The sequence below is a fragment of the Hippocampus comes genome, unplaced genomic scaffold, assembly GCF_001891065.2.
Source record: "Hippocampus comes isolate QL1 unplaced genomic scaffold, H_comes_QL1_v1.1 scaffold345, whole genome shotgun sequence".
NCBI classification, from domain to species: domain Eukaryota; kingdom Metazoa; phylum Chordata; class Actinopteri; order Syngnathiformes; family Syngnathidae; genus Hippocampus; species Hippocampus comes.
In genome coordinates this window covers 1432897-1447239 of record NW_017805538.1, presented here as the reverse complement: position 1 = coordinate 1447239, position 14343 = coordinate 1432897, and the positions used below count along the sequence as shown (strand labels likewise).

At 44.1% G+C, this 14343-nt stretch overlaps 1 protein-coding gene across 9 annotated transcripts in view; it reads right to left on the bottom strand.

Annotated features, from left to right (window-relative positions):
* The window catches only part of LOC109520886 (mitogen-activated protein kinase kinase kinase kinase 4-like), a 37317-nt gene that overhangs the window by 3430 nt on the left and 19544 nt on the right, over positions 1-14343 (bottom strand). For 2 of the 9 annotated variants that reach the window (XM_019878432.1, XM_019878434.1), the window contains exons 12-29: positions 14079-14289; positions 13087-13248; positions 11964-12050; positions 11267-11725; positions 10612-10764; positions 8475-8723; positions 8178-8269; positions 7969-8096; positions 7795-7889; positions 7218-7396; positions 6998-7127; positions 6459-6734; positions 1284-1401; positions 996-1166; positions 781-924; positions 573-707; positions 405-505; positions 166-315 (exon numbers count right to left, since the gene is read on the bottom strand). In XM_019878432.1, coding sequence (XP_019733991.1) covers positions 166-315; positions 405-505; positions 573-707; positions 781-924; positions 996-1166; positions 1284-1401; positions 6459-6734; positions 6998-7127; positions 7218-7396; positions 7795-7889; positions 7969-8096; positions 8178-8269; positions 8475-8723; positions 10612-10764; positions 11267-11725; positions 11964-12050; positions 13087-13248; positions 14079-14289 — 3040 coding nt within the window. The remainder of the gene's footprint in view (positions 1-165; positions 316-404; positions 506-572; positions 708-780; positions 925-995; positions 1167-1283; positions 1402-6458; positions 6735-6997; positions 7128-7217; positions 7397-7794; positions 7890-7968; positions 8097-8177; positions 8270-8474; positions 8724-10611; positions 10765-11266; positions 11726-11963; positions 12051-13086; positions 13249-14078; positions 14290-14343) is intronic. The other 7 variants (XM_019878433.1, XM_019878435.1, XM_019878436.1 and 4 more) reach the window with 4 other exon arrangements.

Here is a 14343-nt window from a genome sequence, read left to right as displayed (position 1 = left end):
TGACCACAAACTAATGCTGGCTGACTTACTAGCTTGTAGCATGTATCAACTTACTGATATACAGTAATTGGATGTCAAGTTGAATTTGTGCGAAAAACAAACGTGATTGAAACTAAAAGTAAAACAGAGTAAATTTCAAAAAGGCTGATGAAATGAACACTATACGTGAGTGGGTAGGTAGATGTCGTAGACTGCGCCCGAGTCCACATCCACAGCATGGAAGCCTGAGCAGGAGCCATAGATGACCTTTAACCTCTGACCTTCCTCTACGGTCAGGTCCACCAGCAGAGGCTTGTGCACCAAGTCACCAAATGACTGAAAGCGAGCGAGGGTGAAGTTATTACGGGGGCATCGAATCCAGGAGAAAAAAAAAAGCAAACATCTAACCGGCTCAGCATGCTCACCTTGAAGGCCATGAACTTGTGGTACGGTTTCGGCGCCCAAGCGTAAACCTCCACCGAGTTCTTTAAGGCCAGCACCAAGAATTTAATCCTCTCGTATTTCACTGGAACACACAGTCATGGATTACAACAAGAAGCCAATGCGTTTTATTGCCGACAAGTCCCACGTACCGACTTTGTAGTGGACACAGCCTTCCAGGTCACCCACATTAACCCAACCTTGCTTCTTCTCCACCTCTGGGTCATTATGCAGAATCTTGTTCCGCAGCCAGGACAGGTAATACACTCGCAGCTTGTTCTTTTTGCCTGAGAGAAAAAGACATATTTCTCAAGTTCATTTTCTGTCAATTAATAATGTACGGTAGTTCAATGGCAGTACCTGAAATGGTAACCAGAACGTTGAGACCCTCAAGGACATCCATCTGTTGGATACGTCGCCGGTTGATCAGCGGGTAGACCTTACCCTGACCGCTGCGGTCCAACAGCATCAGACCGCTCTCGGTCCCCACCAGCAGATTGACCCCTGCAGTGGCAAGTGAGGCTTAGTGACCCTCGCCTGAGAAGGAGGGTTGACACTGCGGCGCGTACGCTTACCCCAAAGGGCTGCGCACAGGATCTCCGAGTTGAAGCGCTTTTTATATTTGCGGATCTCTGGTGTGTCACTTGGCGGGCGTGTGTTGACAGGGTTGACATTGACCACCGAGCCTTTGCGAGACGGGTCAGACCTCAGTGGGTCCGCTAGACGTACGTCCTGCCCAAATCCAGCTGCAGGCAAGATGGCACACGTCTTTCTGTTCAAACTACTCAATAGCAGAATCACGGAAGAGCGTAGCCTGCACTTGATGGCTGCCTCGCATACGAAACGGCAGACCTTTGACCTACCCATGTTGTTGAGTGAGCTTCCGCTTGATGGGGAAATCTGGAGCAAGCGAGGATCGATGAAGGGAGTGAAGGAGGACGACGACTTATGTTTGGACATGGAATTACTCTCGGACTGGCTCTGTCCAAGACAGCAGAAACAACAAGTTACCAGACCGACAGGATAACCTTCCTTACTTTGTTGCAGCCACAGTGGAACATCGATTTAATAGACTAATTGGGGGGGGGATGATGATGTCCGTTACAGCTGATTGTCCGTAATATCGAAGTACTTTTTTAGTGTACAAAATTACTGTTTTGGTACCTTTGTGTTTTTTTGTAAAAAAAAAAAAAAAAAAAAAAAAAGCTTGCAACCTTGTGTTTTTTTGTAAAAAAAAAAAAAAAAAAAAAAGCTTGCAACTGTTTTTTAAGGTTTCAAGTTTATCCAAACTTTCCTTGTTGGTGCTTCGGAGGAGTATGATGGTGTATTGTAGCTCTGGTCATGTTTATGAGCCACAATGTTCTTTTTTCACCTCCGTTATGATTAGATGCCATAGATAAGGGCTCTAAAAACACTCACACGCAGATGCCATAGATAAGGGCTCTAAAAACACTGTTCTTTTTTCACCTCCGTTATGATTAGATGCCATTGATAAGGGCTCTAAAAACACTCACACACACACACACACACACACACACACACACAAAACAACTGTGTACTGTCCAAAAAATAGCATGTTCGAGAGACGTAAACGTGACACATGACACAGTCCTTTTTGAACAAAGCAAATATAAAACCTTCCATTATCTTTGATGAAACAGTCGTCCCCGCAAACTTGGCTGCCACTTAAGTACATGCATTGCTTTTGATGGGTAAGTCACCTCTGCCAACATGGTCGCCACATGGACGCACTTTTTAGCCTGCTCGAGTCTACTCAAAAGTCTGTTTATGACAATAGAGCGGCACAAGCTGGAAAACGCATAAACAATCTCTCTCTGTTGATGGCGCCACAGCGTTGTTTGCTGGCACTGTGATACATTGCGGCCGATTCGGATTTTGAGAGCTACTGGACGACAGGGTACTTCGAGTGTTCCTACCTAGCTATCTATCTAATCTCCGTGCCGACTGACACATAATGCCTCCATGCTACTTTTCCATTTGATCCTTTCATTGATGTGTTTCTTAATTGGATCAATCAAAATTCTTCCCAACACTTTCCTGGCGATTTATTTGATGCTCCTAATTTCGGATTCACGTCACCGGTTATCAAAACCATGTTGTGTTTGTTCACCTTCTCTACTACAGCGGTTCATCAGAACTGTCTTTTGCTTCATCAGTACCATCCGCTGTTGGTGCATAGACATGAATAATTGTTAATTCAATGATTTTGGAATAAAATCTTTCAGTAATGATTCTCTCATTTACTGGTCTCCACTGCATCTTCCCTGCCCGAAAATATGACAGTCTAACCGGCACTTAACTTTGTTTTACCATACCCAGTCCATCTGCACTCGCTAATTCTGAAAAGGTCAACCTTGTCTCCCTTCATCACTTTTGCAACTTGAGCTGTTTTCCCAATAGAAAACATTGTTCTTGTACATGGCTCCTTCCATCACAAAGCTTGTTTTGTTTGTTCGGCATCTATCTATTTATGTATTTATTTTTACAGGAATGGGTTATAGCTAACCCCCAACCTGGAGGACCAGGACACTATTCTTCATCTGGTTTCTACCTGTCCACCTGTCCAACTGCGGGGGGGGGGGGGGTGGGGCTGGCCGACCAGGAGAAATCGATTCCAGACAGCATAGCTCTTTAGGTCACTGAAGCAAACAAACATTCCCACAGAGGATAAGGTGATAGTCTCAGCAGAATGCCATTCTAGTATTGTGGACACTATTTTCGGTCCATTGGGTCAATTTGTTCCAGGTCCGTTAAATCAAGGCTCCACTGTGTATGCGTGCCTATACATTAGTGTGCGTGTGTGTGTGTGTGTATCTACACACACACACACACGCACGCACGCACAAAACTTTAAGACACACAAGCTTGATAAAACATGAAGCTGGTGGGGGGGGGGGGATTATGCAGTCTTGAAGTTAGTTTCGAGAGTAAAAGAAAGAGAAGTGGAAAGGAAGAAATGCTAGCCGCAGAGGTGGGCGCGTCAGGAAATTTTGCTGGTCCATTCCTCGTTATTTCAAGCCGAAACAAACTAATCATCAGTCAGTTCGTCCGTCCGTCAATGTTAGGCCAAACAAAAAAGATGTGTTTCTGGTAAAATGAAATTTCAGCATAGGGTCGGTAGGTCGGACAGTTTTTTTTTCTCCATCAAAAATTTAAACAAAATAACCATAAAACATAAAACAAGAAGACATTGAACCCGCGGCCGGCGCCGCCACCTATTTAGTTTTCTCCCCGCTCCAGACTCGGGGGGCCGGGGCACGCCCCCGCCTCCGCCGCTGTCCTCCTCCGCCCTCGGTTTTTACTCGGCCCGTGGTGTTCATCAAATAGTTTGCTGAATTTTTTTCGATACATCAATGGATGCTATTTTCTTAACATTACGGTGCGAGCTTGCAACTGTAACACAGAAAACGCGGTTTAAACTGTCGTCGGAGATCGCGGCCGCCGCCATGTTTCAATGTTGTTGACAGACGACAGGGCAAACGACGCACCCGCTCAACGTGAATATCGCGAGAGTTTGCACCGATGTAAACCCTCTACACAAAAATGTAGAGGGTTGTTTGAAAAAAATGCCAACCGTAAAGTTTTTTTTCGACGTAGAAATTCTCGGTCGGTCGGGTTACCGGAAACATACTACTTTTTTTTCTATGCCTTATTTTAACAGCACTTCCGTCATCACTAGATAACAGTTCGTCACTGTTAAAATTACAGTTCATTGCCGCCATAACCAACAGATCTTCTGCTACTACTTCGTGACGCGCATTCGCAGCACAAGCAGTGTATCTATGCCTGTAAAGGGCCATGCCATGTACAAAGAAAAGCAAAACTAAGACATTCCATAGCACTTACAATCAATATTTACAACCAGACATTCAATAAATAAACTATAACATGTGCGCCTTGTAACCCAGTAGTAGATAAAGTGGAAATAATATCACGACATAACGTTCCCTAATCTCTTTCCAGCCATCCAACATACGCGTTCCAAATGGGAAGTAATTGTGGAATCCAAGCTGGAAGTTACAAAATATTCTCAAAAATAAATAATTTCACCAAAATTTAACAGTAAAACAACCATAAAGGTATATATGCAAATAAAGACACATGAACAAAACAGACAAAAAAAATTGTACAGTGTGTCGTCATGGTTAAAATTTGTAAAGTGTGTCGTCATGATAACCAATCAAAGGTAATACAAGCGGCAGCACATCTGCAAAATTGTGAAGCGTAACAATATTGATATTGGAATTTAATCTCGCTTGAAATAAAGCATCAGGTGGACATTTGTGGTTCAAGTAGTAATTGTGACATGCAGACGGTATGTTGGTGAGACACGTCAATAACAAGATGCCATCTTTAGCAGACGTCTCCATCAAACGAGACGTTGAGGAGCCACGTCCCATTACCCAAAATATTTCTACCTCCTCGCTGGAATTTCTGATGGGAGATTCTAGCATTTAAATGGAGGAGCAAGGAGCGAGAACATAGGAAGCTGCAATTAGAGTAGTGAGATGAGCCCATAGACAATGCAGTCCGCTCAAAGCAACTCCGGTGTATATTCACCCTCGTGAACAAAAACGTTAGACAAGTGGTACGTGTTTCCGTGAGTCGTCATCGAAACGGGGGTGCGTCAGTGAGAAGGTCCATAGGTAGTAGTGACGATGCCAGTGATGGATGAAAACACACTTCGATCTATGCTTAGGCAGTCACTTTTTATAAGTTCCACGTCATTCATTTGCAAAACGGGCATCCGTCAGCAATGAATTAACAGACCTTCCGTTAGTACTGATGGCATGCCGACCTCTGGGTAGCAGTGTATGTTAATGCTGCGGTATAATGCAGGCAGAAGAGGATCCTAAATACACCACCAAGATGCATTTTGTTTGAGGCAGTAGTGATGATTTAAAAAAAAAAAAAAAACAAGCACCTACGAGCACAACGCAAATCAGAGACACTCGCTTGTTAGTTCAAACCAAGAAGTTCCAGTTGGGTTCCCTCCATGCTATGACCGCATTCTACCACCAGGAGGCAGCCATGTTAGGAGGTGTCAGCTAGGCCACAAGGAGGAAGAGAGCCAGAGTAAAAGGAAGCAGGATGGAGCCAGAGAACGCAGACTTGCCAGACCCAACAACCAGAATGGTACTATAGGTTTTGTACAGGCTCAGAGATTTACTTACGTTTTGTTTTTAACCATTAAATAAACATTTGCAAATACAGTGGAACCCTTAAAGTGAGATGCACCTGATGTTGTAAAAGTGGGAATTAGATTTAAAAAGGCTTTTAAAATCACTCAAACATCTAGTTTGTTTGTTTTTTTTAACTTTAGTATTTTCCGGTGTATAGACCTTGCAGAAGCTTTTTTCCATCATTAATCCCATAGGAGGAACAGCCTCAATAAGGGCTGTTTAAAAAAACTTGAAAGTGGAATTGTAAGCAGACCGAAATTCAGATTCCAATACTTTTGTCGACCATGCATGATCACGCATTGTCAAAAATGGCACTGCTGACAGTAGCTACTTTTTTTTTAATTCACAAACCCACTACCAATGAAGTTGTGACGTTGCGTTAAACAGAAATTAAACTGGCATACAATGATTTGCGAATCATATTCAACCTATCTTGAATTGAATACACTACAAAAGGAGTGAAAGAAAAGACTTCCCATCCTAGTAATAAACGTTTATCAAGGGACTATTTCCATTAAAATTATTTCCGACAGCAAAAATTATGTGGCGGTTGACATGGATTGTGTTTGACTAAGGAAGTGGCGTGGTAACATAGTCAACACCTCAGTTTGTAGTTTAAGAAGAAGTTAAAGGTTCCACTGTAGTTCAATATAACCTGGCAACAAAAAGTATAATGCTGCTAGTTTAAATCCATAGCCAATGTTGGTGTTGGAAACTAATTGAAAATAAACATTCAACTGGCAGTTGACCCAGATTAGCTGCCCGTGCCCGAGCCTGAACTCCCTGGAGTCCATTTCAGCAGGCGCTGGCCTCAGCCAAGTGAGGGCAACATACCTCGATGGCAACAAGCTTGTCCAGGGGATTCAGTGGGGACATGGCCAGACTAAGTGGTGATGATGATGATGATGATGAGGAGGAGGAGGAAAGCATTGATGTGGAAGAGGAAGGGGAGTGATGGCTCTGTTGGATAAGGTCTGGTAAGTGGTGAATGAAACCAGTGAAGCCATTTTTCTCTTGTAGGCTGTGGATGGATGGTTGGTGTTGGCCGTGAGAGGAACCGGCGGGGGAAGAGGAGGAGAGACTGACCAACCGCTTAATGTCAGCGGTGCTCTGCAAGCAAGAACAGGCAGACTTTTGGCTCCAGTGAACAGGAGGAAAGATGACACATTCTGCAGTCGAGTGTTTTTAAGATCCTCTTCTTCCAACAAACAATATATTGGCGTAGGTCTATGATGATACACTAATCTTTACTTCATACAAAAATGGAGGACGGCGGTGAATGATTGGATGAAAACCCTGGACAAAGACACACTGCCCATGTGTTCTTTGGTTTGACAATGTTCCAAAATGAGGTTCGCAGCTCCTCCTCCTACCTGTCTGATGACCAATGTGCCATCCTTCGAGGGTGTGGTGGCCTGATTGCTCTCAGAGTCTTCAACCAGCATAGTTTTGGCAGATCCGGTCTCACCATTGCTCAGCCTCCTGTGGAAGCCGTGAGAAGATCTGACATGCACAACCAGAACCATTTAAAGAACTTTTTTTTTTTAATCCACTTTCTACAAATGATGATGACAGTGGATGTCTTCCACTAACCCAGAACGGGAGTCCTCTGCCCCCGAGGTAGACTCTTCACCCGCCTCCTGGTCTACTTCCTCATCGTCGTCCTCATCAGTGGTGCCGGACTCTTCACTTGAGGACGAGTAGTCAGTCACCTTGTGGGGAGGCCGTACATCGTCCACTGCACGAAGTTCCTTAGCAAGGGCTGTCAAGTCCTAAGGAGTAGTAATAACCAAAAAACAGGTAAGACAGGAGACAAAGTGACAAGACAAGAAGAGTGAGTGTACATTCAAATGTGGCTGTCTTAAAAAACAGTGGCGGCGGTTTCTGCCACTGCACAAGGCAACAAAGTGAGGAAGGGCATGAAGGTGCATAATTTTACATTGCAGGTGATAATAATTTGATTGCATTAATCATCCAAAGGAATCAAAGGCTCCATGATTTCATATTTATTTTATTCTGCAATGAATAGCATTGAGATGATACTGTCTCCCTGAACAGGCTGACAACCACGAGGTATGCCAGGTGGGTGTATGGAAAAAACATTTGAGAGTTGTCTCACATTTAAAAAAAAAAAGATTTGTTGGCCCATTAACAAGTAGGAAATACTTACAGCAGGTCGAGTAGGCCTGGCAAAATTCTTTTCATCAGTTTTTTTGGGAACATTCTCAGGGCGCTGGAGAGGCGATCCTTCAGATTTGGAGGATGCTTGGAAGGTCAAAACAAACTGGATTAGACATTTTTGGGTTTTAATTTTGGCAAAGTTGGCAGAGGGACAGGGGCTCACAGCGTGGCCTGAAGCGGTCTCCAGGACTGGCCTGGGAGCTGGAGTTGGAGGAGCCAGACGAACTCCCGCTCCCAGGCCGAGGCTGCAGCTTCTCGACGCGGTCCCACAGGGGGCGCTGCTCCACATTACTGTACAACAGAAAAGTATTTCAATAAAACATACAAGACCATTTTTAAGTGTCACAATTTATCTAAGGCTTCTCTACTTACCCAGCCGCGTTCCTTTGGCCACCAGGCTGCAATGGCAGCGGAGACTCCCGGCGTGAGAGGACCGGTGAACGGGACGTCGTTCTCACAGGTACCTGGAGAAGATGTACACAATGTTCGCTTTACACCTGTTAAACTGTCACCCACGAGTAAGAAGCAAACACTTAATCCAGATCTTTTTATTGTCAGACAGACAGACAGGTTGTGGTAGAGCACCATTAGTCAGTCGAGTGACAAATGTGACAAGAAATTAATGAAGACACTGAAAGGGGAGGCATGCGGCTCTTTATGACTCCTTACCTTGGGTGGCACTTCGTCACCGGGCTGGACCTGAGGATGGTGAAGGGGAGGTTGGGGCTGGGGGTCAGTGCGTGCAGGCAATGGGTGATGATAGTGGGGATCCTGGGAACGCAGGTGGAGTTGTGCAAAGCTAGTAGTAACAGCACCGGGCTCACTGAAGGACTGGGAGCGAGCGACCACGGTCGGAGGAGGAGGAGAGGGGGCAGCGCTGTTACTGCTCTTTAGAGCAGCAAGGTGGGACCACTGGACCTTTAGGGAGTGAGTGGGGGTGGGGGGACGGGGGCAGGTAAAAAAACAGTGAGACACGAGGGAAGATGTGTGGTTTACATGCATACAGTCATATCAACGCAGATGCAAACAAGAGACAGTCACGATATCAGTTACTGTCAGGACACATAATGTACAACAGTGATCCTTAGAGCATGGACTCACACCCAAAATCCGTGTTTGCTATTTGTTTAGCGGCAACCAGCGAATTTTGAATCAACTCAAATGGGTTCCCTTGCAATTTTGTCAAAAAACACATTATTGTCCAAGAAATGAAAAATCAAATTTGATGATGACGGGTAACGGTAAAAGGAGTGCACTTAATACAGCGATTTGTCATCACCATAGGTTGGCCAAAGTGCTTGACCAAGCCTCACGTCTTAGAAAACATATTGGATGCTAACACAGCCGTATCAACCTACGAAAAGGTTTTCTTTATTAGTTCAAAATAACTTCCCTTCGCCATACATTGGCCAATGGAACCAGGGTGCTTAATTTTGAAAAAGTTTTATATCCATCCGTGTTCTGTCGTACCACCTAGCTGGCGCTATGCAAACCTGGGAGGCTGTGTCTTTGCGGCAGCGCCCAAGTTTGCAAACTCCCTTCGTGCTAGGATGGCGTCAGATGCCAACAGCGAAGTAACAAAAAATGCATTGATACACTGACTAGATGGGCTTGATTGAAAGATTGCTTAACAGTTAAATGTAATGGTCATTAGTTGGCTAAATATTCCCATACACATGCAAACATTTCCAGGTGTCACTATAAAAAGTTTGTTTCACACGACACTGCACCCCTCACATACAGTATGTACATACGTCGCACGCATTGCCATTCAAACATTCCTGTGACACTAGTACAGGTGACAATATGCTTCGATTCATTTTCACTCAAATCCAAAAATTCTGATTGAAAGGCCAAATCGCTTCTCTAGTCACCAGTGATTTCTACACACCCCCTATTGTTTTCCAACCAGGTTGCCCAAGAATACTAGTGGCGCTGCAAGAAATGATCACATTTCAATTGTGTGTCCAATGTGGCAATATTATTTATGAATTACACATAATCACAATGAAATGCAACACCATTTGATGGAAGAGTGTACAATAAACCTTTGTATCCACCTGTTGCGATTCATACAAGAAAATTATAGCTTTGCGTTCAACTAAAGTCAGCCATAATTTACACTGAGTAAATTGAAATGAATTACTTATTAATATTCGGATTTTTGTGACATTTTGGCATCATGGTGTTCCGTGAGATTTTTCTAATGTAAATTTTTCTAATGACATCACTACGCAATTACGTCAAGAAAGACCATGCACAGACCGGATGCAGCTGGCCAAAAAGGGACTGCAACGCTCCCCGCCGCTTGAGTCTCGCACAGAGGGAATGGAGTTTTAAAAAAAAAAGCCATTGGCAAAAAGAAACACTTAAGCCAAGTTGCGGCCATTTTGATTTTTTTTTTATATTTGGAACAATGTTGATGTGCAACGGGTGGAACAAGTTAGCGTTCACTCAGTGATTGTGTAACAGCTCTGCGTTTTAGCAAACACCAACCCATTCACTTTTTTGCATTTCATAGGGTTTGTTTGAGGGGCAAAATATACATTTAACGTTGCAAACAGCAGCACGAAACCGCTGGTTTTGAGCCTTGCAATGAGGAGCACTACTCCTGTGTATACAAGTATGCCCGTTGTCAACATGTATGTTCAATGTGCTCTTCTGTTACTTGCATCACCTCTCCAGCTTCTGGAAGTCAGGTGTCTAAGTTTTACATAATCCTGTAATTAACATACGAAGCCAAATGTAGATGTTCATGTTTCGTTTCCCATTGAAATGGATATCTAGTACAAGGTGGAGCGGATACCTGAGGCTCCATGGGCCGGTGCATGGCAGTGGCGTCGGACGAGCTGCTACCGTTTGAGAAGGGTTCAGCAGAGCGAGGGGGAAGAGGAGGCTGCTTGGAAGGAGGGGCGGCCTGAGGAGAGCCCTGAATGTTTTTACGGTATCGTTCATCAGCCTGGGGTGAGGGAAACACAATGAGACAAAGGATAAGGTGAGTTTGGGAAAACCGGAGTGCTGAGACTCAAGAGTTAAGGTCCATCATCACACTCAGAACTCCTCTTTCATTGCCTAGAAAGACGTGCAGCAAGCGTGACATGTCATGCTTGAAGTTGCTCTGCACAGACACACGTGAACAGACATATGCTACGATATCAACAACTTTGAACGCTGAAAAGGGAGGAAAGAGTTGTTAATTATGAAGTGCCTCACTGCTTGGATGTTGCATGTTAGTTTGGGCTTTGGCCATTTACATGCAGCTGCCCAAATCATACTGACATCGCAGCCACAACTTCTCATCAGGAATTCTCCTTGTTTAGTCTCCAAAAGAGAAATCATGGCAACTCAAGTGTTGCCGGCACCATCTCCGTCATTGTTGTCACAGGGGCAGAGCAAAGACAAAGTGAGAAGATGGAAAGAGCAAGTGGCAGGGCAGTCAGTCGGTCAACAAGGGGGTTCACCTCTCTGACAGGCTGAGGAGGAGGATTGAGCGGTCTATCAGGCTCAGTATATTCTCCTTGGGGAGGTGCGGAGTGAATGGAAGGTTCAGCCTGAGGGGAGATGGGACTACAGGAGGCCAAACTCTGGCTGATGTTCTCATCAGGGTCACTTTTCTCTGACAGTGCTGCCTGAGCTTCAACACTGTCAGGGTGAAATGCCGGTGGTGTTCCAGAGTTCTCAGAGGTTCCTCTCAGTGTTGCAACAGCACTGTTGAGTACCACCGCTTGTGGGGGCAGGGTAAGGGTTCTGTCGGGGGGCGATGTCATCGGCGGAGGTTTGCTAAGGTCTGAGGGGAGTTTGGCCTTATTATCAAGCTGCTGCCGGGATGCATGCTGGAGTGACCGCAGCTGCTCCTGCTGCAGCCGCTTGTGAAGCCGCTCAGCCTTGCGCTGCTCCTCCAACTCGCGCCACTTGAACTCCTACCGCAGATATGGGTGGGGGATTCAACGCCGCAGTCATTTTCTACAAAAAAAACAACTTCTACAAAGCATTTGTCTAATTTCTTCTCAGGAGATTGTCCACAAACTCTCTTCCTTCCTCTTAAACATTTGAAAAAGATGCACACCTGGTGCAGTCAGTTCAGAAGTAGTGCTGTCACAGACAAACAAATACAGGTATATAATGCAAGCATGAGGTCAAAGTGGTTGTGTGACTGACCAGTAACATAGCCTGTTCACGCAGTAGCTGTTCCTGTAGCATCTCCAAATGTCTCTGCTCCTCCTCGAGCTGCCGCCGGATGTACTCCTGTCAAACAAAGCGTTAATCAGAGTATCAGTATTAGAAAATGAACAGCAATGTCCAGGTTTAAGGATGGGACGGAAGTGGTTTTCACCGGGACAAGACTTTTTTTTTTTCTTTTCAATATGATGGTCCAGGACAGTTTTTCTGTGGGAGTCTGATGAAACTAGAGTGAAAATCCACTCAGGTGTCACCCTCTAATGCAGGGGTGTCAAACATACGGCATGCGGGTCGGAACCTGCCCCCAAGGAGGTTCGATCAGACCCGCAGGATCATTTAAAAGTGAAAAAATGCATAAAGGACATGGAATGAATATTTTTAATTATGTGCAATTTGTGGAGTATCCGCTAGGTGACACACTGTTTTGATCAGAGTAGATGACAAAAGCAGAGAAGAAGACAGAGAGCTGAGACAGACCCAACACAGCAGATGCTATCAAGGACATGTGAATATTTTATCCTTTATACATTTAATAGCACCATCCTTAGTTTGTACGGTGTAGTCAGGGATTACATTTAGATTTTATATGCGCATGTGTAAATGGTTTAAAAATTCCTTTATTAATCTCGTTTAATCTTAAAATGCGTTAATATATTTTTCAATACCAATTACTTGTTTAAGTTTGTAAAATCAGTGGGATCAGTTGCAATGCATATATGTGAATGATAAAAGTAAATTGCACATTTGTCCAAGGAAATCTAAGGTGCTTCATGAAATGTTTTGTAAAAGATATGTTCATTAAATGTCAACATTTTCCTAATGTTCTTGTGCTTCTTTAAGCCAAAACAAAGGAAAGACATATTATTTTGGTTATTTATAGCAGAGTATGATATCATTTTAATGGTCCGGCCCACTTGACATCTACCGAGGCCGTATGTGGCCCACAATGTGAAATGAATTTGACACCGCTGCAATGGGTATACCAACAGTAGTATGTTGAATTCGGCTTTGTGAAGGCCTGCAATTTTCCAAAAAGCTGTTTTGATTGAGGTCAAAGAAACAGAAGACTGTGTTATTAACTTAACTTTTGAACAAAACAGACCTGCTCACGATCATTCCTTCTTTTCTCATCCTCAGCCCGTCTGCGTTCCTCCTCCTCTTTTCGCCTGCGATCCATTTCCTCAACGCGTCTCTTCTCCTCTTGCTCCCGCCGACGCTGATCACGCTCCTGTTGCCGTCTCATTTCGCGTTCACGTCTTTGTTGCTGCGTTTGTGACACAATATGATACTCAGCAGTGTGTGTGTTTGTGTATTTCATTTACTGTCTATTTGAAGTGAAGTTCTGTTTTTGAATTAATAAAGGGAAATAAATTTAACAAATGTTTTTGAAAATCTGATTAATCAATTAAATTAATTAAATAAATAAAAAAAGATTCAGAGATTATTTAAGAAAAAGCCATAGTTGTAACTCTAAAATTGAAAATTGTACACATAATCCACGTGATCGGAATCAGTTGATCACACTCAATCTTAATTGAGTGTGATCAACTGGTATTGGTAATGGCAGTATAAAACTCTGATTCTAACATCCCTAATTCTACGCCAATCAAAGCTGTTGTTATCTGCGCATTATTCAAAATTATTATCTGGCTATGAAACTTAACTTTGTGCAGATGCCCATAGTTCTTGCCACTGATGTTAATCTATTCAGACTAGTGGCGATCGCAGTTAGCCTCAAGTGGCTTTCGGGTAACGTCCAACTCTACTTCCAACCGACTGCAGTGGAGTGGAGTGAGCAGTGATGCATTCCGTCTCTGGTGCCACTGCGGCTTGCCAAACATGGTAGATCACAATTATCTGCAGAGTATTTTTGCTCATTTCAATCTGTGTGAGCATTGGGGTCCATGGTTTTATTATTTTGTTTTTTTTTTTAATATCAATAACAGAGAGTGTTAGGCTGTAACGAGGTAGAGTTTAGTGATTTCCATCATAAAAATCTAACAATTGGTGGCTCTGGGAGGCAAATGTGTTGCGAATCTGAACAAGTCAGATTGTCAGACTTAAAAAATATATAAATAAATAAATAAAATCCACCTCCTCGAGGCGCCGCCTCTGCTCCTTCTGCTGCTCAATACGCTTCTGCCTCTCGGCCAGTAGTTGGCGCTTGTATTCCTCCTGTTCACGAAGCTGCTGCTCCTGCAGCAGTTGCTGACGGCGCAGCGCCTCCGACCTCTCCTTGTTCTCCTGCTGGAGGCGGATGAAGTCTCGGCGCAGCGTTGACTCACCCGGCACATTAACAATGGAGCTAGGCCATGAGAGCAATCAGATGTGTTAAACTGTAGTCGTACATGTCGTGAGG